The sequence below is a fragment of the Bombyx mandarina genome, chromosome 10 (genome assembly GCF_030267445.1).
Source record: "Bombyx mandarina strain Sakado chromosome 10, ASM3026744v2".
Classification (NCBI taxonomy): Eukaryota; Metazoa; Arthropoda; class Insecta; order Lepidoptera; family Bombycidae; genus Bombyx; species Bombyx mandarina.
In genome coordinates, this window is record NC_143217.1 from 5,510,013 (window position 1) to 5,534,657 (window position 24,645).

Here is a 24,645-nt window from a genome sequence, read left to right on the forward strand (position 1 = left end):
GTTAAATTTTCCCACATGTGTTTACTTTCACATATACTAAACAGTTTATAAACCATGGTTATTACATATTTAAACCTGAAGAAACACTAAATAGACAAAATATAATAATTCACACAACTTCGCTTCTCGCGTTACCGCCAAAAAGTCAATTTCATTTCATTTAATTTCATCCCAGTTGATTAATGTCTCAAATTAATCATCTTCATTTCATTTCACACCATAATTTCATTTTTCATAAAAATATGAATATAAATTAAAATAAGACATGACTTAAAGGTCTCAGTTACCAGGTCATAAAATCCCTTAAAAATATATATACATACGTCTATAAAATAGCGGCATTGCTTAAATTAGCGGCAGCTTAAAAAGTTAAGCAATTATAATTAAAAGATTTCTTTAATCGTTTTCAGCTACATCAATGTTAAAAATATAAATTTTTTATTTAATTTGCAAACTGTCCAATATCGGAATGGTTCATAATTTAGGCGATAAGTCAACCACAAACCTTGATCGTTTTGAAAGTATTGTACAAAATTTAACTAAATGTAAACTAGTAAGTAAGAATTCATATAACTAGGTATAATTTCATAATATGTTTAGTTCTTGTATCGTCAATAAATTCACTAATGCTTAATTTGTATACTTACAGGAATTTTACAAAGACAGGGAGGAAATCAGGAAAATTCATGAAATAAATAAAAAATTGGAAGTAGATTTGAAAGAAACCCGTGAATTAGAAAAATCACATCGCTACCGCTTATTGACATCGCGTGAAATGATAGGAAATTTACAAGAAACTGTATCTCAATTGGTGTATTTAAAAAGAGATGTAAAAAAATTAAAAGACGAAATACTTTTGAGAGAAAAAACTATTAATAGTTTTGAGAAGGTATGTATATTTTAAAATTTGAGTACATTTTAATTTACATTCGAAGGGCAATTTAGTCTAATAAAGTTCTATAACTTTCCATGAATGGCATAATATTAAAGGATATCAATGAAGACAATTTTCCATATCAGTCGTCATCAGCAACCGCCTGTTTCTATTATGAATCAATGTTACGTTTATAGTTGCTACATTGGCGCCACTCTTACTTTTACCCTTCACAACAATAATCTATTTTTATTATTACTTATTTAATGAGAATATATAATTACGAATAAATGAAATAGTTAGTGATCGGATAATTTTTTAATCAACCAATCTAAGCTGTCAATTCGCGAAACTTTAGGATAAAGAAAATTTATTAATGAAGAATGAAATTAGTTTGGAAGAGCTACGTAACAATTATGAAAAGGAAATGGAGGAAATGCGTGCGCTGAACGAAAATAAAAGTCAGTATTTTATTTTATAATTAAATGAACTTCTTAGTTATATTTAGTATTTTGTGTTAGTAACAGCTAGCGAAATACTTTAATTAAAACTTCGTTACCTCAATCTATTGGACGCTTACTTCTTTATGGACAATAAAAAGACAACGGACCGCACAAGGGCTGCGTTGTCCAAATTTACGTTCATAATTAAAAATCTAAATAAACAAGTAGTGTGTTACCGAAAACAATAAATGTAAACTACAAAATCTCATATTCAAACGAATTTTCATGAAACATTTTCCACCTCAATTATCCTATGCACAGTCCTACTTAGGGGAAGCATCTATAATGAATGTCCCCAGTGTGAATAGAAAAAGGACTTTTCAAATGGTGCTAAGACCTACTGTTATTCCGTACGCGTATATACCACCAGTCTGCTTATTTCTGCCGTCAAGCAGTAATGCGTTTCGGTTTGAAGGGTGGGGCAGCCGTTTTAACTATACGGAGACGATATAACTAATATCTTAAGGTGGGTAACGGCATTTACGTTATACCGGTAACCACTTAACATCAGGTAGGCCGAGAGCTCGTCTACCCACCAAAACAAAAAAAAAATGCTTTTGTTAATTAATGGAATGCCATACTTGTCATTTGCCGTCTATTATTAATCTCTTGCCAATGTTTTTCCATCCCTGAGACCCTGCCTGATCTGTAGGTGGCTGGTAGAATTTGGAATGAGATTCACGAAAGATGGGGCTGCTCGCGGAGTAATTTGAGAGAATTACCATCAAATACCTGCCTGTGTTGTCATCAAAGACAACCGTTCATTTTGATTTAACGAGACTCCCTCAGTATTAATAAAAGTAGTTGACGCCTGACTTCAAAGGTTTAGTTGCCTGCCGCGTCGACGACAGCGATTGGGATGATCTTCGTTATTCATGCCGGTAACAGCCCTAATCTTGACGCTGCAAAAGCAGGTTATTTTTATTAATTCGCGAAGAAGCTGTTCTTCAGTTGTTAGGTCTCCTTCGGAGGCGCTCGGGCAGCTGTTAGCAAATCCCATCCCTCCCGGCTGAGCTTTTGCTCGCCCACTTGTCCTGGTGAAACTGGAAAGGCCTCCGGTCCACCAGTAATCCTTCAATCATAAAAAAGGTTGTTTGTCTCCAAAAACAGGTCTAGTGCGTTTTTTTTTAATTTGCTGACCCTACTCGATTCTAAGTGGGGATACGAACAATCCCTGTTCTAGTGTATTTGTCCTTTTCGTTTGCCAAACCAGCCATCACGTAACTAAATATACCCTCACCCGAAGAATCTAATATAACCCCTCGAGGTTACTAGAATAGGTAAAAAATAAAATATATATGTCCGTATCTTTAAAAAAACCACTGGAGTTTCTGCTATCAACTATGTAGCTATGCAGTTTCTAACAATGCATTTCGTCTGTTCTAACTTGTATAGTACATGAAATCCAGCATGAATCGGACGCGAAAGTGGCACAGTACACTTGCGTCATTGAAGAGCTTCGTTCTAAAATTAAGGACTTGGAAGCTGAACATAGAGAGAAGGTAGGTTTTGTTTTTATTGCTGAGATCGGTGCACGACCTAATCGCCCACTTAAGTCACCATTGGAGCCCATAGACATCAGCCACGTCAATGCCGCCGCCCATCTTGAGACAATTGTCTCAAATTTTACAGTATAACAGCAACCCTACCCTTTAAGCCGAAACGCATTACCGGGTTACGGCAGAAATAGGTAGGGTAGTGGTACCCACACACGTGGGCTTACATAACGCTCTACAACAGTGTATACGCTTATAAAAAAATTTCAGATTTGATTTTTATTACACGATGTTATTCGTTCATCGTGAAATTCATTCGTGAACATTTGTCACGTACGTATTTCATTGGAAAAATTGGTATTTGTCTTTATACTCTCACACCGTTACAGTTACTTCACTCGATACGAATGCAGCAGCCATGTTATCCTTTAGACCACGATGACTTCAGCTTAGGCAATTTTTAAGTTTATGAACTCACGGCCCATTAGTGTTAATTGGTTATTTGTGCCTGTGTCCACAGATATGCTTTAATATTTGTGTTGGTGTTAGTGAGAGAAACTACTAAATAGAATAAGGATAACAATACAAATGGATACTTTAATGTCGATTTTTTTAAGGAAAGATGCCTTTCACTGTTCCTTTCGCTCATAATGTTCTAGGTAAACGTAGTAGTGCTAGAATACGAAGAGAAGATACAACGTGGTGCTGCCCAGATAGCGCAGTTGCAGGAGCAATTAGCTCACCAAGCCGCTCGTACTGATGCCAACATTGACGCTTATCGAAGGGTTTGTTAATGTGGCCCTGTTATATTGATATGCTATTAATGATAGACTAGTGTCAACAATTGAGTATCCATAACCCTTTGAGCGCTTCTTTTTTTCCCTACCTATACTGATAGCCTTGATAGGCTATTTCAGCTTACCCTAGCGTGTGTAGGTGAGCTCTCGGGGCTCAAACCGGAAGTGTTGCTAACAGTGGCCCTAGCAAGAGCAGTGCTTCGCAGAATCTACCACCGGATCGGAAACGCGACCCAGTGAGAAGATCCGGCGAGAAACTCAGTGAGCTGAGTCTATGGGTTAATTACTCGTCAGGCCCTTCGTCGCAAGCGACGGATTCGGCGACGGGTGTTTGAGCGTTTGTTAACGTTAGATGTGTTGGATCAATAAAAATAGGTCCTGTAGATGAATAGACTAGCTTACGGCCTCGGTATTGTTAAGGTTAAGGAATCAGGATAACTGCTTCGCGATAAACATAGACCATACGAAAAAAATCAACCTTCAACCGTTTTGTTATACTTTTCGACGTGGAGTCCTACTACTCCGCGCACAGTCGGAATAACCCCCTAAACTACCAATAATTAGACCGAGAGGAAAAAATGATGGTCCTAAGCAATTGAGAGTTCAGCCTTGTTCCTAAAGGTAGACTGCTTCCATTATTCACGGGCTCTACTTAATACTGTGAGCATGTCTAGCTCTCCACGCCTTAATTCCCAAAAAAGTCGATCTCATCTCATTGATTTAGTGTTTTGCAGATTCTTTTTCATGTCATACTTACCGCGATGTGTTTATAGAAAAATATTCCTTTGCTAAAAAAGGTATAAGTAAATCGTTTAAAGAATGCTTATGAGTGTACCTGCAATCTAAGAAAATACCTACACATAGGGAGAACGGTCCTCTTAGTCACACTATAATTGACTTCGCGTATGAGCTATATAAGTTTGCTTCATTGCGTGCTGTTTTAAAAACAGTACAATATGAACGTAAGATCTGGTAGTGGAATCGTTCCAAAATATGAATATGGAGGTGGTATTGTTTAGCACAGTTTGTGTTATGATATAAACTACGACACGAAACTTAATTCATAATTGTTTCATTATATCATATTTAAAAAAATCGTAATTTTGCTGACGAAACCGTACGTGCCCAATTCCATCTAATTATAAGCGGCATAATTACATAACGACTATTAAAAATAAAATTGCAGCGCCTCGAAGATCTAGAGGAGAAACTCAAGCAGAGTCAATTTAAAAAATATCTAGCGCAAAGTACTTATCCATCGCAATATGAAACTCAAGTCGAGCGTCCTTATTCCGTTGATAGAGATCGTTACACGGACACTAATTCGGTAGAATTAGATCCAATGTTGGAAACTACAAGGTCTAATATGACATTGAGCCAGAATAAGGCTTCAAGAACGAATACATTACAAGTAATGTATTACGGACAGAATAATAACAAAGCAAAAGAGAAGAAAGGTTCTTTTAATATTACGAAGAAGAGAAAGCTGTACAGTGAAAAGGATTTTCAAGATATGTAGTTTGGTATTTCGTAACATTATTCTGTGAAATAAACGTTTTTCTTTCGTTTGTTTTCATTATTTAGATACCAGACAAGGGGATGTAAGATCTAAATTTTTATTACATTAAAGTTTTATTCAAGAAAACTAGCATGTTCGATGTACAAAAATATCTGAATAAAAAGCGATATTTCTTTGTGATTTTGTAATATTAGCGCAGTACCTACATATGTGATTACGACGTACGGGAGATTCGATAACAAAACATGAAAAGTAAGCGAATCCCATGTCCGTTTGATATATTATTATACCTAACCGATACTGATGGCTTGGTTTTATCAATAGCGAGCTTCATAGACAATTTTTATACAAAAATTATTATATCTCCGAGTATTTGAATGGATTACGTAGACAATTTTATTACGTGATGGAGTTTGTATTCTTTCAAATAACGAAAATTTGAATGATAAATAGACCTTTTAATTACGCTGATAATATCTTACATGAGTACACAAGGAATATAAATGTGGTGCATTCAAGTGAGTTACATCACAAGCGATTGTGACTGTCTGTATACATTAGGTCGTCTTTGCCTAAAATTATAAGAAAGATTGGTACTTGTCTGCGATTAAATCCCCCAGTAGGTATGTATCGTACGGTATGGTACCAATTTTTCTAATGAATTACCGTACGAACTATATCTCACTCTCCCAAAGGACTACCACGATGACGGAAAACCTACCAAAACCCGTAAAATTATATCTTTACGTTATGAGGGGATGACTGATGGTACAGTGCCATGCTATACAATAATAGTGACTACATTTACTTTCTGATGTCCATGAACTCCAGCAACCGTTCATCGGGAAGACCATGAACTCTTAATTGGTAATTCCAATTTTTCTATTACGCGATTTTTTCTTCGATTTTCGGTGAAAGTGAATATGATATCTCGGATACCAAATGAAGGATATTTCGTGTCCGAGGTGTCAGTACACCTTGTCTCATATACTTGCTGCGGGCACCGATAGCGTTTGAGAAGCTTAAAATCACTGAACGCATTTTTTTTACTGTGGTAAGCAGCGAACATCCGGCATACTTTTTACTTTTACTGGTGGTAGGACCTCTTGTGAGTCTGTGTGAGTGGGGCAGCCGTTGTAACTATACATGAGACCTTAGAACTTGTATCTCAAGGTGGGTGGCGCATTTACGTTGTGGATGTCTATGGGCTCTAGTAACCACTTAACACCAGGTGGGCTGTGAGCTCGTCCACGCATCTAAGCAATAATAAAAAAAAAAAATACTGCATACGGCTGCTCATGGAAATCAGCAATGACTAGAGGCACAACCTAATGAGCAAAGTTAGGAAGTTAATAAGTTTATTTAATTTTTAATTTACTTTTTTTTATTGCCCTTGTAGGCAGGCGAGCATACGGCCTACTTGATGGTGAGTGGTTACCGTCGCGCGTGGACTTCAGCAATGCCAGGGGCAGAGCCAAGCCTACCGATTACAATTTACGACAATACTGATTACGAAGTCGTTAATTACCATACTTTGTCAATTCACTAATATATTTCTACATTATATAACTATGAATTTTGCACCTCAGCGAAAGTAACAGAATAATGAAGAGAAATAAAGCGTCAATGTATAATAATTTTCATGTGAAATTGAAAGCTAACCACAATTTTATATAACAACACAATAAAAATCAATCTCCTCATATACTTACCATAAATACCTATCATTGTTTCAATGTGCTTAAGTTAACTTGATTTCTCTTATAGCACTTAATATTACGATGAATACCGTTTTACCTTTAAAACGCGAAGTAGGTATTACCCGCGAATACGTTAAAATAAAAATCAAAGCATTTGAATATCAATTTAAATTTTATTCCAAATCTTTGGCTATTTAAAAGTATACAACCAATTCCTAATTTATAACATCACTTATAAAATATTTTGGCTACATTTAATGTGTATATTTAAAACAAGAAAAAGCCATTTAAGTCATTTTTTTATAAATCACCTTTCTTCACTATACGAAGTGTCATGTGTGTAAACATAATCTTTTATAACATTCTATTGGTTACGAATCAGTCGATCGAGTGAATTCCAGCTGCAGGAATAATCAATTCGCAAATGACCATATCTGGACAAGTGGAAATTATCAGGAACTGTTTTTGGGTAAGGCCGTGCCCAGTCTTCGTATTCTGGAGAAAGACTTTCGTAAGCAAACTGCTCATAAGCCTCCATCATCCTAAAACGAAAAAATAAAAAACATTTTTGTAAAAGTGTTAGAGTTTCAAACGTTTCAAATACTGATGATATTTTACTGGTGTTAGGACCTCTTGTGAGTCCGCGCGGGTAGGTACCACAACCCTGCCTAATACTGCCGTGAAGCAGTAATGCGTTTCGGTTTGAAGGGTGGGGTAGCCGTTGTAATTATAATTGAGACCTTAAAACTTATGTCTGAAGGTGGGTGGCGCATTTACTTTGTGGATGTCTATGGGCTCCAGTAACCACTTAACACCAGATGGGCTGTGAGCTCGTCCGCCCGTCAAAGCATAAAAAAAACTTCAGAAAATTTACACGATTAATTTAGTAGTTAGATTCAAGTGAGGTTAGCAACACATTGACGACGATTATTAGATGTTACAATACTGAAAAATATATTTCAAATTACGGAATGAGTTATCTACTAAAGTTTAAAAATCAATATTATCTAATGCGTAGTGCTATTCACTTAAATTATCAATACATTTTTAGCTCTCATTGATAATATCTGAATAAATTAGTCTACTGTAGCCGGTGATATCGTCACATCTTCAGCGTCGCTCATTGACATCATTCATTCCAGAAGATACGGGAACGAAGTAGTTGATTAGCGCGGTAATGCATATCCAAATTAACCGAGTAAGGTCGTTGAAAACCTTAAGCATGTAATTCCAATTATGTCGTAAAACATTATGTTGCGTTATGAACTCATTAGGCGATAGTGTATCAGAATAACTAGACCGAAGAAAAAATGTTAATTTGGTAATAATGTGAATGCTCAGAATATTTTGTAAAAGTAAACGTTACATTTTTGTAGAAATTCGTGAATAAGTTTTATAACACGGTGTTAAACTTCCATATTATCATTACATAAATGGGTTTTGCATCTGTTTAATTTGTTAGGACTGGTACTCGAATTGCCTTCACGAATCTCAATCGTGATGCAACTTGCCTATACCCATCACAGAACAAGCAATAGATGCATGCATATTATTTAAATTGATTTATCAGCTACGAATCAAACATCGCCCATAAAAATAACAAAATAAAAAGAATGAACTAAAATTCATAAAGATAATAAATCAGTGGTTTTCTGTTTTTCTATTTGTTACAAATTAACAAATCCTTAAATGTGTTTTTTCACAGGTATAAAAAGATTAATGAACGGAAACTAGCTAAGAATAATGGGTATTTGTTTCAATAAAATCGGACGGTGTAAAATCATATTGTCATTTAAAGATTGGTATTTGCCTTTACTGGCCTATCTTAAAAGTTAGTAAATATTTAAAGAGCTGTGTTTGTCTACAAAATTTTCACTCTTCAAGTAGGTACTGAATTTATATTGACGAAATTTTTGTAGGAAATAGTTTGACACCTAGAAAATAATACAGGTTACAGAATATTATCTCACTGCTGAGTAAGGATCTGCACGCGATTTAAGGTGTAGCCCACGCAGACTAAGCCGTTGGCGGTAACCTAGTAATCTGTACTTTATATTCTAGATTATAAATATTATAAATCTGAAACTGTGTTTGTTTATTAATTTGGTAGTATGTTTGTTTGTTTGTCCTTCTTTCACGCCAAAATTAAGCATATGCTGCTTGCTGACATGATCTTTATTAAAGTAGCATACCTTCTCTACAAACATCTGGTTAACACAGAAAACTATACTGACGCTTCTTCTTGAATACGCGAGCGAAGCCGCGAGTGACAACTAGTAATGTAATATATAGGTTGCAAATATTAGAACTATATTTTTGGTAACTTTTGGGATATTTATGTTACTTCTACTACTACCTTTTTTTTAATAACAAGTAGGCTATGTTCCCTCCATTTTACAATAAGCTATAGATCAATTAATTGATTTATTAAAGGTACGTAAGGTATACAAGTTTGGACAGGAAGAGTCTATATTGTTTTTCAATGACTTGCATTTACTAACGAATTATGCCTACCAATCTTCGTTCACGTAACATAGTGTGTATAGAAAGTGGTGTGTGTTCCAAAGGTAATTACACTTATGTCTGTAGTTATACATTTGTTTCCGGTGCATTCTTTTGTTAATTTCTTCGTATATTGACGGTCAGATCACGAAATCTTATTACCGCCATTACGTAGAATTGCACGAGGTGATTCACAATAAATTTAAATATTTTTTATGATCGTTAGTCATAAGTGTTTCCATAGTATATTTTTGTACTAAATAGGTAGTGAAGTTATATTATTGATTAATTCATGAAAACTATCTATTAATACATTTATTTTTTTCAAATTGATTTTTATTACCTATACGATGCTATTCGCTTATTGTGGTAGTCATTCGTGAACGATAAAGACATTTTCACAAAAAAAAGTTATTTAGGTACAATTGCTCTACCATATTAGTCATAGATATTTTAATGAATTTAATATTTTGTTCTTCACCCTTTAAAGTGTCGCAACAAAAATTAAATAGTTGCATGATGCACTTCTGCATTAGTCATTAGGTAAGTAGATAATATAAGGCCGTGAGCGCAAAAGTGGCTTAACCCACAATTATTCATATCCGTACTTATATATTGCAATTTATTTAAAACATAATAAATTTTGATACAAAAAAATAAAAAATAATTAGGGATTAGTAAATCCCTAATTTCACCCATATAATAATATGTATTACATTTTATTATGGCTTTGTAATCATTGTTTTTGCCTATAAAGCAGCGTAAAAGTAAATTCAAACTTCATTATATCCATACTAACTATGGTAAGCTTAGGCCACTATTGCATCTAAAAAAATATATTGGTATTAAAGATAAAATCCAGAGAGGTCATTGCAAGGTTGTTTCCAGGTTTCTCTAATAAATGCGAACCGAGCATTTTCACAAGTGCAGTGCAACTTTCATAACTTATTGTCGGGAGCAAAAAAACAGAAGAAGAAAAAAACAAGAACTGGTGAACATTCTCACGGTATTGTAAACGCGTTATAGTAAAACAACAATTATTATTATACTGTGCTCGTCAAGAATTTTCGTTGTAAATACTCTGGGCTCAGACGTCGCACGTTTTTGTTTGAATCATAGATAATAAAGAATGCTGTGACGTATACTCTTTTAGTATTTATTGTATCATTAATTTCTTAATTGGATATATGTATGTAAAAGTTAAATCGGTTTTTGCAACACCTCTATACGCTATTATGAACGAACGGTTGTATTTTTTCGGTTAGAAATAGTTTTCGAACTATTCAGCCTTGTCGAATCTAGAACAACACTTCACATGTCACACATCTTTACTTGGACATGGAGTATAATATTATTGCGTGACTTCAATTTCAGATCCAATTCGTCATCGGTTGCATACAGCCACATTTTTTGAAGGAAAATATCGAGAAGAGCCTCGGTGGCCAATTTCCCGATATATACCTACTTTCATACTTGAAGTAGTCGTGGCTTAAAGGATAAGACGCCCGGTGCATTCGTATCAATGCACCGGTGTTCGAATCCCGCAGGCACGACCAATTTTTCTAATAAAATATACATAACTACTTAAAAAATGTTCACGATAAAGGAATAATAACATTGTGTAATAAAAATCAAACTCGCAAAATTATAATTTGCGTATTTACTGGTGGTGGTAGGCCGTCTTGAGAGTCCACATGGGAAGGGCCGAGAACCCTGCTTATTTCTGCCGTGAAGCAGTATTGCGTTTCGTTTTAAAGGGTGGAGTAGCCGTTGTACTGTAAAAACTAAGACCTTAGTACTCATTTTTCAAGGTGGCTGGCCGCATTTACGTTGTAGATGTCTATGGGCTTCGGTAACCATTTCACACTAAATGGGCCGTGAGCTCGTCCACCCATCTAGACAATAAAAAAGAAACTTGATCGTCGTGTGTCTACTTTAAAATGCAATAAAAATATCACATGCCAAATATCCCAAATACCTTCTTCGAGAGAGCAACACGGCGCGATAACCCAAATGAAGAGCCGCCATCACCCTAAACATGTCATTTCGGATCCCTCCGATCCACTTTCGGTGCTTTTAGACATTCCAAGCACCGACCTCGTCCAGTGCGACGAAGAATTCGACAAGCAAGCTAACGCACAGACACAAGCCGCTGCGTTCCTCGTCGGATCTTTTCAGTGGGTCGCGATTCCTATCCGATAGTAGATTCGGCGAAACAATGCCCTTTTTAGAGCAGATGTTGGCAAAGTCTATCAGGCTGAGCCCCGTGAACTTGCGTACCAGTCCAGAAAAGCTGAAATAGCCCCTCGAGGCCACCAGCGATTAGTTAAGATAAAAACAAATACAAGGTTTGCTTTGTGGACTCTCCACATAGCCTTTAAAGCACACATAAACTAGAAAAAAAAACACCAGACTCATGCTCTAATTTAAATTCTACATGAGCAAAACGCGATCTCATTAGAGTTTAACTGTGGCTCCGTGTTTTTATCCATGATTTCTATTAGGAAAGTGCATTAAAGTAATTACACCGTTCGCGTACCATAGCACTGTAAAATTATAGAAATTATTATTATCATGGAGATGTTTCCCGTACCTACCAATCTGTTGAATTGTAACTCGTCTCATTAGCGTGAAAACGCTGTTTTCCTACGAAACCTCGAATGTCGTGACCAGTGCGCGTAAAACCGCTGTTTACAATATTTCATACGTCGTTATCTCAGTAAAACTGCCGTTTCATGCGTTGTCTAACGCAATCCCGATACATTGAGTAAGCATGGTTCTGATAATGGCCGTTGAACCATTTGAGAAATTTTATAAATGTCCACGCACTGGATATATTAAATCAATTTCCTAATAATTTCAGTGCTTAATTTTATTACTCAGTCACATACAGTTCGAAGCGTGCGTTATTAGGAGAAACAGATAAGTGAGTCGTCTATTATCAAAGGTGGCAATCTGTGCATTTGGACAAAAAAAATGTTATTGATATGTCAATACAGATTGATTTGAATATAATCGTCTCCTTCAAAGAATATGGTTCAAAACCTGCATTAAATAAAGTATTAACTTAACCTGTTATTTATCTAAGATGTCGTTCAGAAGAGTTTTGTGACTGCCAATGGAATACAAAGTCAAAAATTCCTTTTTCTGATTTACCAATAATTGTCCAAAAGTCACATTGCCGGCTTTGATAATAGTCGACTCAAGTAACCAAACAGCTGTATTGAAACACGAGAACTTGACGGAGTTTATATTTAAAATAACAATTCCAGTAAGAATTGCAATTGGCGGCCTTTTTACCTTTGAACGATCTTTTCTTTGCAATCTAGTACAGAAAAAAAGATTACGAAGAAAAAGTACAAGGTGCGTTTACTTTAATTGTGAGTATTCTCGTAGATCTGCGAATATGCCGCGAAGCGAATCTCTGTTAGGTACAATATTACCAACAAATACACAACATAAGTATGTGTTCAGGAAATGTCAAAGGCGGTCTGAGACCATATTTTTTTTTTTTTTTTTTATGATTGAAACTTTACTGATGGCCCGAAGGCCTTTCCAGTTTCACCAGGACAGGTGGGCGAGCGAAGGCTCAGCCAAGAGGTGTGGGATTTGCTAACAACTGCCCGAGCGCCTCCGAAGGAGACCTAACAACTCAAGAGCAATTGTTTCGCGAATGAATCTACTACCGGATCGGAATCGCGACCCGCTGAGAAGATCCGGCGAGAAACTCAGCGGGCTGATGCATGGGTTAGGTTGCACGTCGACCTCTTTGTCGAGTTCGACGAGTACGGTTACCGGGGTCCCTAAGCCTGCTCCTAGTATTAGAGCTGAAGGCATCTAATGCAAAGGTTATTGGATCTGATGGATCCGTAAGGACGTGTCTAGGGCGTCGACGGTGACTGGCTCCTGCATGATCAGGATTCGGGGAGTAGTCAGCGGCGGCAACGATAAGGCGATTATCATGACGCATAGCCTTATCGAAGTATCGTTCCGACGCTGACTTCATGTATTTCCGAATTGATTCGAGGCCCAGGTCGTCGTGTAGGTCAACGTTCCTCACGAACCACGGAGCCCCGACAGCTAACCTGCAAAAGCGGGATTGTAGGGATTGGAGGGTGTCTATGTGTGTGCGGGCCGCGTGAGCGAACACCACACTCGCGTAAGTCATGACGGGCCTTATGCAAGTTTTGTAAAGTGTCACCTTGTTCCGAAGGGACATTTTACTCCGCTTACAAATCATGGGGTAGAGTCTACCGAGAATAAACGCGGCACGGTCACGGACTGATTTTATATGCGGGCGGAATGTCATCGATGCATCCAGGGTAACGCCCAGGTACTTGACCTTCCTGGCCCAGGGTATGGGTTGTCTAAAGAGAGTAATCGGGGGTGTGAGATTCCTCCTCCTAATCCGGGAGGAAATCCGTGTGGAGCTTCCCCTCTGAAATAGCACCGCAGTACTTTTCGCTGGGTTGATGTCTATGCGCCATTTTCGGAACCACTGTCCTAGGGCTAGGGCTGCGCTCTGAAGCTTCTTCGCGATTAGGGACTTATTTCTACTAGAATAGTAAACAGTCGTGTCGTCGGCGAATAAAGCTAAATGGGTCGGCGGCGACCGGGGAATATCGTTGACGAATAAGCTAAATAGGAGGGGTGAGAGGACAGAGCCTTGCGGGACTCCAGCTGTGAGAGGTCGTGGGGAGGAGCGGGTTCCCTCGACTCGATATCGAAAAGAGCGGTTCGACAAGAAGTCCCGTATGATGAGCACGAGACTATCCGGCACGCCCATGTTGAATAGTTTGAAAATCAAACCATTGTGCCAGACTTTGTCGAACGCTTTTGCGACGTCGAAGAAGAGAGCTCCCGTGTATAACGGTTTTGGTCGATTAAGCCCCACAAGAATGTGCTCCGTGAGGCGGTGCACCTGTTGAACGCATGAGTGATTTGTACGGAATCCGAATTGTTCATCGATGAGAATGCCCTTGGATGAGACGAAGTCTCTGAGGCGTTTGTAGAGCAGACGCTCATACAGTTTGCCTAAAGACATGAGGAGGCTAATCGGGCGGTAGCTCGTCGGATGATTTTTTGGTTTACCGGGTTTATGTATGCCGATAACGTCCGCTTCTTTCCACACCGCGGGAAAGATACAGTTCGCCATAGCGGCATTGAAAATAGATGCCAACATCACGATGAGTTGGACGGGTAGAAGTTTAACAACGCGGTTAGATATACCGTCGGAACCGGGAGCCTTGCGAGGACGTAGGTCTTTGATCAAGTCTTTAACTTCTATCGGGGTGACGGGTGGTAACGCATCCGATGGTGGCAAGGAGGCTCTGCGTTCTACCTCACTGTCTACTAATTCTACATGAACAGGGTCCACGGATTGAGTGCTGGGCGTGCACTGGGTTTGTAATGTATCGGCCAGCAGCTCTGCTTTTTCGTCATCATCGAACGCCGCGAGTCGGCCTGAGGGGCCTACGAGGGGGGGCATAGTTACTACCGTATCCGATTTGAGAGTACGAGCTAAGCGGTAGTAAGACCTTTGGGAGGGCGCGAGTCCTTCTAAGAAATCAGACCATCTGGCATCTCGGACTTCGGCGATGCGAGACTTTACGTCGCGTTGTAGGGCACGCATTCGAATACGATTTTCCGCGGTAGGATACCTGTCGTAGGCGCGTATCGAGGCGTTCTTAGCTCTAAGGAGTTCCCTAATATCGTCGGACAATTTGAAGCGGTGAAGGAAGTCCTCCGCTACAACTTGTTTCGATGACCTATCTAATGTCGAGGTGATGTGTGACGTTAAGATGTCTATGGCTTCAGCGGTATCCTGAGGAGACGGGATAGAGTCCGGGTTAAACGGGAGCGATGGTGGATCAGATTCAGCCAGGCTGATGCCCAGCGTGTGCCAATCCACCACAGTCTTCGTGACGGGAACGGAATCGGGAGCGCGACCGAGCTTCATAACGACGGGACGGTGGTCTGAATCTAACTCTGAAACTACTTCGATCGAGTGTAAGCGCAGAGTTACGTTTTTTAATAACGCTATGTCGAGTATATCCGGGCGATGCGCGATATTTAGCGGGTAGTGAGTCGGGGTTAGCGGAGCGACGATATCGAAGGCGAGATCATCGACTAACGCGTCAAGCCGCCTGCCATTCGGGGTTGTGGTGTGTGAGTTCCACCTGATGTGTTTACAATTTAGGTCGCCCGCCAGAATGACAGAGCTCCCCATACCGAGCAGCGCCTCGATATCACTGCTTAGAACGATCTTATCCGGTGGAAGATAAACGGACGCGATAACGATCGGCGCGTGTCCCGTCAGTGAGATTCGGCACACTGATGCTTCGATATTAGCGAGCGCGGGAGGATCGAGCGGGACGCAATGCAGGGCTCTTCTATAGTAAATGACGGTACCACCACCACGGGCAGAGAGCCTGTCGTTCCTGACCATGTTATAGTTCGCGATTTTAGGGTCACGGCGCGCGGGCTTAAGTAGGGTCTCCTGCACTAAAAAGATATCAATTTGATGGTCACGCAAAAAGTCAGAAACCTGATCACGTTGATTTGCGAGACCGTAAGCGTTAAAAAATCCTATCGTTACGGATAGGGGCTTTATTCTACTTATATACGCCATTGATTACCGGCGGAGTGAGGGGAGGACGTACGTATTTAATGACGCGTATACGTCGGCGTATTCTTGCACAACGGCGATAAAGTGTTGTGCAGTGGAGGCAGCGCGAATGGCGTCGCCCAAAGCGTTAACGCGCTCAAAGTTGATCGACTGAAAGAAGTCGATCGCTAAAGCGAGATTGTCGGACGCGGTCGGAGGGCAAGTCGCGGGAGAGGGACGAGTCGCGGGGGCGGGACGAATCGCGGAGGAGGGAGTTGTAGCCGTGTTCGTGTACGGCAGCGGTTTTGCCCAGGCCGAGACACTGGGCACCGCCGCCGGAACGAACGCTGGCTTAGCCTGCGACGCAGAGGGTGCCGTGGCTTTGATGTCTGGGCCGGAAGCTCGGAGGCGGTTTTGGCGGGCGACGCGGCGATTTATTTTAGGGGCTCGGGGGCAACCACGGTAATTCGCGGGGTGACCCTGTGTTCGACACAGGACGCAGCTAGGCGGTTCCGTCGCGGTTTTTTGGTCGCGAGCGCAGAGGGCCGTGGCGTGATCGCCCAAACACTTAACACATCGGGGGCGCGCGTGACAGTTACGGGAAGAGTGCCCGTACAATTGACAGTTATGGCACTGGCTAGGAGTGCCTTTTTTATGGGGGGCTTCGATGGCGATACCGGAGAGCCTACAGACGGTCTGTGTGTTGAAGATTTTCTTACCCTCGGGGGTAGGCTGGAGGGTGACTAGAACCATATTATATGGCTCCCTACCGCGACCGGTGTGCATACGGTGCACAGAATTCACTGGAAAGCCCTGTTCTAACAGATCGGCCTTGACGAGCTCTACATCTAACTCTTTAGGGATTCCGCGTATTACAACGCGGAGTTCGCGCTCCTCCTGGAGCGTATAAGTATGGAAACTTATACGTTCCTTACGGAGGTAAGAAGAGAGGGCCCTATGGTCGTCAGGTGTTTGAACCTTAATTTGAATGCCGTTCGCGAGGTTACGGGCATTCGTGAAATTTATATTTTTGGCCTTAAGGGCCAGGCAAACTCGATCCCAAGCTGCCTTCTCCTGAAGGATAACCGGGGGAGGGGTCTGGGTTTTATTTTGTGCCACCGGACGCGGCGACGGAGTGGCACGGGCTGGGGGCGCAACGGGAGTCTGAGGGCGGGGGCGCGACGCGTTCACGGCTTTGCTAATTTTAGCGGCCGCGGGAGCTCGAGACTCCGCGGCACGCTTCTTACCCTTCTGTACCAGGGTGAATCCATCCGTCGATGAGGCGGGGGCGAGGTCGACCTCCATGTCCGAGTCAGAGTCGGAGCACGAGGAGGCGGGTGCAGGCGACCTACGAGCAAGTGTAGATGTTTTAGAGGGCGCGACGGAGGCTGCGGATGATCGCTCAGCTGAAACGATGGTCACGGCGGACGACGCAGCAGCTTTTCTCGCCAGTATAGGCGACACGGGAGCGGCAGGCACGACAGAGGCTGCGGTGCTCAATGCAGAAGCTCTGCACGCAGGTACAGGCGACGCAGGAGCAGCGAGCGCGGCGGAGTCCTCGAGAGGGCTCGCAGTGTGATTGGCCTTGAAAGCCAGAAACTCTGAGGCGAGCTGTGGGTGGCGAAGTCGGAGGAATTCCGCGAATACAGCGTCCATGATCGCTGAGTACCCAGGTGGGGCGGCCCCGGGTCTTGAAACACTCGCCTTGCGGCGAGGCCCCAACTTCTCGGACCTGAGCGGTTCTATTGAACACAGGTGGCAATGCGGCGCGATTACTACAGGACAAAGAAAAAGCACAACAAAACAGAAATTACAAAAAGAAACAAAACAAATAAATACTTGCAGGAAAACACTTTGTCGGCAAATGTTCCACGAACACAAAAATAACTAAAACAAAACAAATAAAAGCTTCCAGGAAACACACTTGGTCGGCAGATGTATCACGAACACAGGCCGCGCGAACAATGGCCGGGCTAACAAAAGCCGGGCGAACAAAGACCGGGCGATCGAGTGGACGATGAGCACGTCCGCACGTGACGGGTGCCTCTATCGGAAACCATATTCTTTTAATGACAACTACAAAAATAAGAGCTTCAACAGAGCGAGTCTTTACGTTAGGTGGATGATTGGATTGGACGGTTGTTTTTAGTATGCAACTTAAAACTTAAATCGTTAGCGTTATCCAAGTTTTTTGCGTATTTATTCTATTCTGTCATAGCACACACTAGGTATAATAATGCCTAAATTCTACGATTCAGCATTCGTGGGTAAAACAATAGTTAATCATTAGTTCTATGTATTGCGGACGTCACCTCTTAATCAGGGTGACGGTTCTCGTTGTGATTTTAATGAATCTATATATTAATACGTGAAGCAAAAATTTTGTATCCCTTTTAACGAAAATTGCGCGGTCGGAGGAGTATGAAATTTTCTACACCTATAGAGGATATAGAAAAGAAGTGCATAATGCTAATATTTTGTTAAAATAATGCATAAAAGATACATTAAATCAATAAAGAAAACATTACACACACTACATACCATGTATTTGACGCACACACGCATGCATACTGTTTATTGTCAAACTTTTGTTCTTGACGTCTGTTGTCAAATTGAGAATAGATTAAATATTGTTTGTCTTTGTTAATATTTTTATAGTGTAGTCTTGGCGAAATTTGTGATTACAGAAGTACAAAATACAATCATAATAGTATACAAACTTACAATTCCAATTAATTATAGTCGAATTTCGACTACTGCGGGGCCACTAGTTTCAATAAATATTCTAATATATTTTACCCGCCAAATGAGCTGTGAATTCATATGCACGTCAACGCCAAAAATAAATAATAAAAATACATACAAACTGCTTCGTTGTTTCAATGTTGATAAACAATATCCTGCATATATTTAGTTGTCTTGTCAAACATCTTACAATATTATAAAAGTTCTTTTCGTTGTCAGAGACGATAAAACAACGAATAAAACGATGTATTTTCGTCATTTAAAAAGTATTTTATCTTTGTTCTAATAATCGTACTTATCCAAATTCTTAATATATCCCATAGAAGTTGTCACCAACGGAAGTAGCAAGTGATTCATTTTACATCGACAGACTTGAAATTATTTCGATTATAATTATTATTGTAATCACAGTTAGGAATATGTTTCAGTTGTTTTAAATTGAATAAATCACCTTGAATGCCTTCGAGACTGCGGATGAGGTATATTAGCAATGACGTAGTCAGGGTGATGAGTGATAGACATGCGGGACATAGGTGGCGGCGGCATATACCCCGGTGGAGGCATAGCCGGTCCATATAGAGGCTCGTAGATCATCGGATGTGGTACATAGATCGGTTCTTCGATATGCATGGACCTGCGGCGATCTCCTGTAATATTAGAAGCTGTTTAAATAAAATTATTATAAGTAAAAACAAAAACGTATACATAACTAAAACACTTACGGTTTAAACTCGCGTTTTTAATGGCATTAAATAATTTCCGACGTTACAAATACTTTACAATTTGTAGCCCGTTACCGATGTTTGAATAATATGTCTAAGGTTCGCAAAAAATCGAAGAAATTTCTATATTAGTAATAATTTCGGTTTTCATAGTGATAAGCCTTCGTATTGAATTCAGTGCTTAGTAGCAGTAGAAAATATTTTATTCAAGTATATATACAGTTGAATTTACGACTCACAGGCCGTTTCCAGAGTGTGTAGACACTAGAACTGGCATCCCTCCCTGACTCACAGCACATTATTTGGTCTGTTGAATTATAATTCCGGGTATCGCACACTTCAGATGAAATACACGACTCGCGATAAACCCGCCCTATTTGTTATCTTTTTTATTTTATTTTATTTCCCTTGTAGGCAGACCAGCATACGGCCCACCTGATGGTGAGTGGTTACCGTCGCCCATGGACTTCAGCAATGCCAGGGGCAGAGCCAAGCAGCTGCCTACAAAACACTGGTAAACACTTAAACACCAGAATGGGCCGTGAGCGCATTCACCCGCCCATGCAATAGAAGCTGTTTTAGGTTTAGATTAGATATATTTAATTAAAAGTAATAAAATTGTCAAGAAAAGAGATTCAGCTTTATAAAATAAGTTATAGGCAGCTTAGAAATATGTTTACAAGTTTTTATTACATACTTTGTTTTATGATTATTTTTTCTTATATTTCATTATTTTTAATGCAACAACTGCGCAGTATCGACCATAGATAATAAATACATTTAATATTTAAGATTGCAATTTCAACACATTTTTTCAGGAATTAAAAAGTATAGTAATACATATATTAATAGGTTTAGCCCTGTAAGGCTTCATTATTTAAATCAACGAAGGGTTTTCAAAAAATATGATAAAATATAATTTATGTAATTAGAGTAGCATAGAGGACGTAATAACCGGTGGTAGTAGGTACCACCATCCTGCTTATTTCTACCGTGAAGCAGCAATGCGTTTCGGTTTGAAGAGTGGGGTAGCCGTTGTAACTATACTGAGACCTCAGAACTTATATCTCAAGGTGGGTGGAGCATTTACGTTGTAGATTTCTATGGGCTCCAGTGACCACTTAACACCAGGTGGGCTGTGAGCTCGTCCACCCTACATGGGTGAGACAAAAAAAAATAAAAAAGTAATAAAAGAAAACATTCAGTTATATGTATAGACAAACGAACAGAAATGCTTTTCAGGTGATTTTTTAAATTATAACTTACTTAATGGCTTTTCGCTATAAACGAGTAATTCGGGACATTCAGTGACAGCAATCCGTGAAGATTTCCTTCGACCATAGATATGTTCTTGTGTGACTTCTTCATTTACTCTGTTTCTTCTCGGAGGAGGCAGAGGTGGCTCCTCACCAGAGTCATAGTTTTTAGTCGGTACATAATAAAAACTAGCACTGACAGGCTCGCCAGCGAATGAATTAAAATTATCTCCTTGACTTGATTCAGTTCTCTCTACCGGCATAACGCCGTAGGCCTCGTTATCCCAAGGATCCAAATATAGTCTGTTCATTGGAGGCGGCGAAGGTACATCACTACCTTCACTGTCGAAATCTACCGTTGCCCAGAAAGGGCTTCCAGAATTTCCCGGCATTGCAGCACTAATACTTACAAAACGTTTTCACTGCGCTTCTTTATTTCGCACTGAAGCAGTACCAACCAGCCTTCGAGTCATTTGGACACAGAACCACCACCACACGAACTCTCCATCCCTATATGGAGTTAGATGTAATTTATATGCTTTGCTTGGATACACTGATTGTTATGCTCGACATGAAGCGCGTAGACATTCGGCGATACGAACGATGCAACAGTCGGTAGTAAAATATTAATTAAGAGACACAAATATGCGCGGCCGCACGGAACGAGTCTCGCCTTCGAATAACGATCATGTAATGTGTGTTGTGTCGGCGCAATGCCCACTCAAGAAGCTGTAGTGAGCATTAGAAATGTTTGCGATTCGAGTTTCGCACGCTACAACACGCTAAATGCAGTTTTCAATTCAAATTAAATGCCTTGTGTTTTAGTCAATAGCTTCAATAGATATTTATGTTAAATTTATATCTTAAGTAATAGCGTCTCTCATCATGGACTTTGTTGATGAGTTTTGTGCTTATGGGAACCTACACACAGCGAATCGTTTTGTTTTTGGGATTAGCGTTCACGGTCAATTTTAAAAGTAAATTTAAATATTGTTGCGGCTTAGCTCTGCCCCTCGCATCGCTGAAGTCTATGGGCAACGGTAGCTACTCACCTTCAGGTGGGTCGTATTCTCGATGAACGCAAGGGCAACAAAAAATAATTCGGTATAGTTGTTGAAACTTCTTCAATTGCGGAATTTTCCTAACCCGTACATTTTTAAACTTAGAAGCGGTTTGCTCTAATCGGCATTGCATTGCTATTGCAATATAGGTACTTTGTTTAAGTCACTAACTTAATTATAGGGTCTTCTAACAAAAGGTTTTATTTTGCAGGAGTCGTCGTGGCCTAAAGGATAAGACATCCGATGCATTCGCATCTAGCGATGCAACGGTGTTCGAATCCCGATGACAAGTACCAATTTTTCTATTGAAATAGGTACGTACGTTCACGATTGACTTCCACGGCGAAGGAATAACATTGTGTAGTAAAAATCAAACCCGCAAAATGATAATTTGCGTGTCACCTGTTGTGAGTCCGCACGGGTAGGTACCACCACCTTGTCTATTTCTGCCGTGAAGCAGTAATGCGTTGTGGTTTAAAGGGTGGGGTAGTCGTTTTAATTGTAAAGATGGAATGCTATAAATAATAGAAAATAATAACCGCCAATTAGCCACCACGGCTACGCTTGCAGCCATTGGATCTTATCTTTCACGTAGCATAAAAGAAAAATCTAAAGATTAAATCTCAAGATCTTGGCAATCGTGATCCCCTCTTCGAGAAATCACACGGTTTGTGTGCTTAATTAGAGTTTGCTTCGCGATCGCGTAAACAGCTAGCAGCATTACTCATCGCTTGACGATCACTTTCGTGCTTATTGGACGCCAAATATTAGCATTTACAGCCTGTCCACGGGACATTCGCCGACACGAATATTCGCGCGGTGCGAACGGCGAAGCGTCTAGCGACTAAAATAAACGCATAGCAATGTACTAATCAAGCCACGCGCAACAGCGACTGGCAAAGCGACCGGCGAAGCGACCGGCGAAGCGACCGGCGAAGCGACCGGCGAAATGTACTGAGCGAACCGCGCGGGCGACTTGCGACGCGGCGGGCGAGCAAAACAAATGCATGAATCAGGACGGTGCGAGCCTGGGAGTCGCGCGGTAATCGCGGCGAATAGTGCAGTGATTAAATGAGTTTAGTTATTTACGCCGCCAAAAATGAACACTGAAATTTTTATTGCTGATATACTACCTAGACCAGCTATTTGGAAGTCTAGCTACCCAAAGCCAGCCAAAAATTTTCTGGATACATTCTGTATTTCTCGTGCTTCTTGTGGAATGCTCGATCTATACTCCGATTCTTATTCAAATGATGTACTCCACAATTTCTTCCTTGTTAGGTCTTGAACCAAAAAACGGTTACTTTCTCAGCAATATCGAGATAATTTCGATATAGACATTTCGCTGTCGGACTTCCTTGCTAGTCGCAGCGGCGAATGTGACTACCTGTGGCCTGCAAACGGTGCCGCGCGGATGGTCGCCTCACTCGCCGCCTCGTCGTTCGCAACGCAGATCCCCGTGGCCAGGCCGTTAGACCTACAACTGGTAACAGATAAAGTACAGATTACTAATAATGTACTCGTCGAACACAACGAAGAGTTCAACATGACAACCTTGATCTTTTAAACGGGTTGCGATTTCAATGCGATGGTAGATGCACACGCAAAGCAGCTGCGCTTGGTATTTAGGCTTCGTTTGAAGGTGTTCGGGCAGTTACTAACTAATCTCGCTCTTCCTCCGAGTTGGAACAGCCATCCTGGTAAACCTAATAAGACCGTACGGCAAACAAAAACCAACACACACACAACACACAAATTCGTAGTAAACCATTGAACCGAGTGGAGTAAAAACTATGAATTGGATGTAAGGAATAGATAATCTGTTAACCTACTCTTTTTTTTTTCTAAGTCTTACCACTGGAACTCGATAATTCACACCAACTATAGACAGCGATGGTACCGCACCACAGTTGTTTCAAAATACAAAATAAGTATTTCTTAATACCTCCTCAACAAAATAATCTAACACTATATTCATCATGATTATCATCAGCCCACAGACATCCACTGCTGGACTAGGCCAATAGGCTAGATTCACACCAGTGAACCTCGTCTTCGGCTCTGCCCATTCATTTATTGCTGGTCACTCACCGACGGTCATTGCATTGCATTGCTAGCCGCACATTATATTCAACTTACTCCGATGGAATATTTTATTTATTTATTATTTTATTGGGTATTTTAATAACTTCTTAATTAAACATTTATACGTATGCATTTACATTTTGCGTAAACCTTGTAGTACCTACTTAGAGTAAGGTTGATAGCGCGGCTCATGAATTTCGATGCATTGTTTAATCCGCACTCAACGTTGATTTAGCGACAGCAGACTTACAAATGACCTATTATTTTTTATGGTGTTGATTTTTTGAGACAATACTGATATAGTTTTGCAAATGAGACTAATCACAAGTATAATCTATTTTGAAGTGTTTTGTACCCGTAAATCCGAGAAGAAAGCGTGTCATTAATCTCGTAATTCAAATGATTGGCTTAGGTCCAACATTTCTTTGTCTGTTCAAGGAATAAAATTCAACGTCGAAAATATTAACTACTGTCAGACTTTTTGGTGGCGAGGCGTGAAGTTGTGTGAATTGTTTTATTTTGTCTATTTAGTGTTTCTCCAGGTTTAAATGTGTAGTTAATGGTGGTTTATTAGCTGTTTAATATCTGTGAAAGTGCACAAATGTGGGAAAATGACACAAAGCCACTGGACGTACTTCTCGGGATGCTCCAAAAAGTCCACTGAAAAAGTCTCAATAAATAACCATCATTTTACTGAGATTATATTTCATGCCATATCACCTCATCTCATTTCATTTAGTTTGGTGTCAATTGATTAATGTTTCAAATTAATCAAATC

General features: G+C 40.2%; 2 protein-coding genes across 2 annotated transcripts; one reads left to right on the plus strand and one right to left on the minus strand.

Annotated features, from left to right (window-relative positions):
- The first annotated feature begins 346 nt into the window (after nt 1-346).
- Nucleotides 347-5,403, plus strand: LOC114247942 (uncharacterized). The gene is made up of 6 exons (XM_089730298.1): nt 347-553; nt 650-889; nt 1,233-1,335; nt 2,773-2,879; nt 3,533-3,658; nt 4,857-5,403. Exons 1-6 carry the CDS (start codon nt 470-472, stop codon nt 5,187-5,189), a joined length of 993 nt encoding a protein of 330 aa, XP_089586424.1. The 5' UTR covers nt 347-469; the 3' UTR covers nt 5,190-5,403.
- Nucleotides 5,404-7,042: 1,639 nt separating this feature from the next.
- LOC114247924 (uncharacterized) lies at nt 7,043-21,690 on the minus strand. Its single transcript, XM_028181013.2, has 3 exons — nt 20,732-21,690; nt 19,195-19,390; nt 7,043-7,431 (listed from the first exon to the last, which is right to left on the minus strand). The coding sequence occupies exons 1-3, from the start codon at nt 21,111-21,113 to the stop codon at nt 7,254-7,256; spliced, it is 756 nt and encodes a 251-aa protein (XP_028036814.2). The 5' UTR covers nt 21,114-21,690; the 3' UTR covers nt 7,043-7,253.
- Nucleotides 21,691-24,645: the final 2,955 nt, after the last annotated feature.

Excerpts from the sequence above, each read along its gene's own strand:
- LOC114247942 (XM_089730298.1), top strand. The coding sequence starts at position 470 with ATGGTTCATAATTTAGGCGATAAGTCAACCACAAACCTTGATCGTTTT. Across the intron at positions 1,336-2,772 it reads TGCGCTGAACGAAAATAAAA|TACATGAAATCCAGCATGAA; the intron begins GTCAGTATTTTA and ends TAACTTGTATAG. Across the intron at positions 3,659-4,856 it reads ACATTGACGCTTATCGAAGG|CGCCTCGAAGATCTAGAGGA; the intron begins GTTTGTTAATGT and ends ATAAAATTGCAG.
- LOC114247924 (XM_028181013.2), bottom strand. The coding sequence starts at position 21,113 with ATGCCGGGAAATTCTGGAAGCCCTTTCTGGGCAACGGTAGATTTCGAC. Across the intron at positions 19,391-20,731 it reads TTATAGCGAAAAGCCATTAA|GAGATCGCCGCAGGTCCATG; the intron begins GTAAGTTATAAT and ends CTAATATTACAG. Across the intron at positions 7,432-19,194 it reads CAGTCTCGAAGGCATTCAAG|GATGATGGAGGCTTATGAGC; the intron begins GTGATTTATTCA and ends TTTTCGTTTTAG.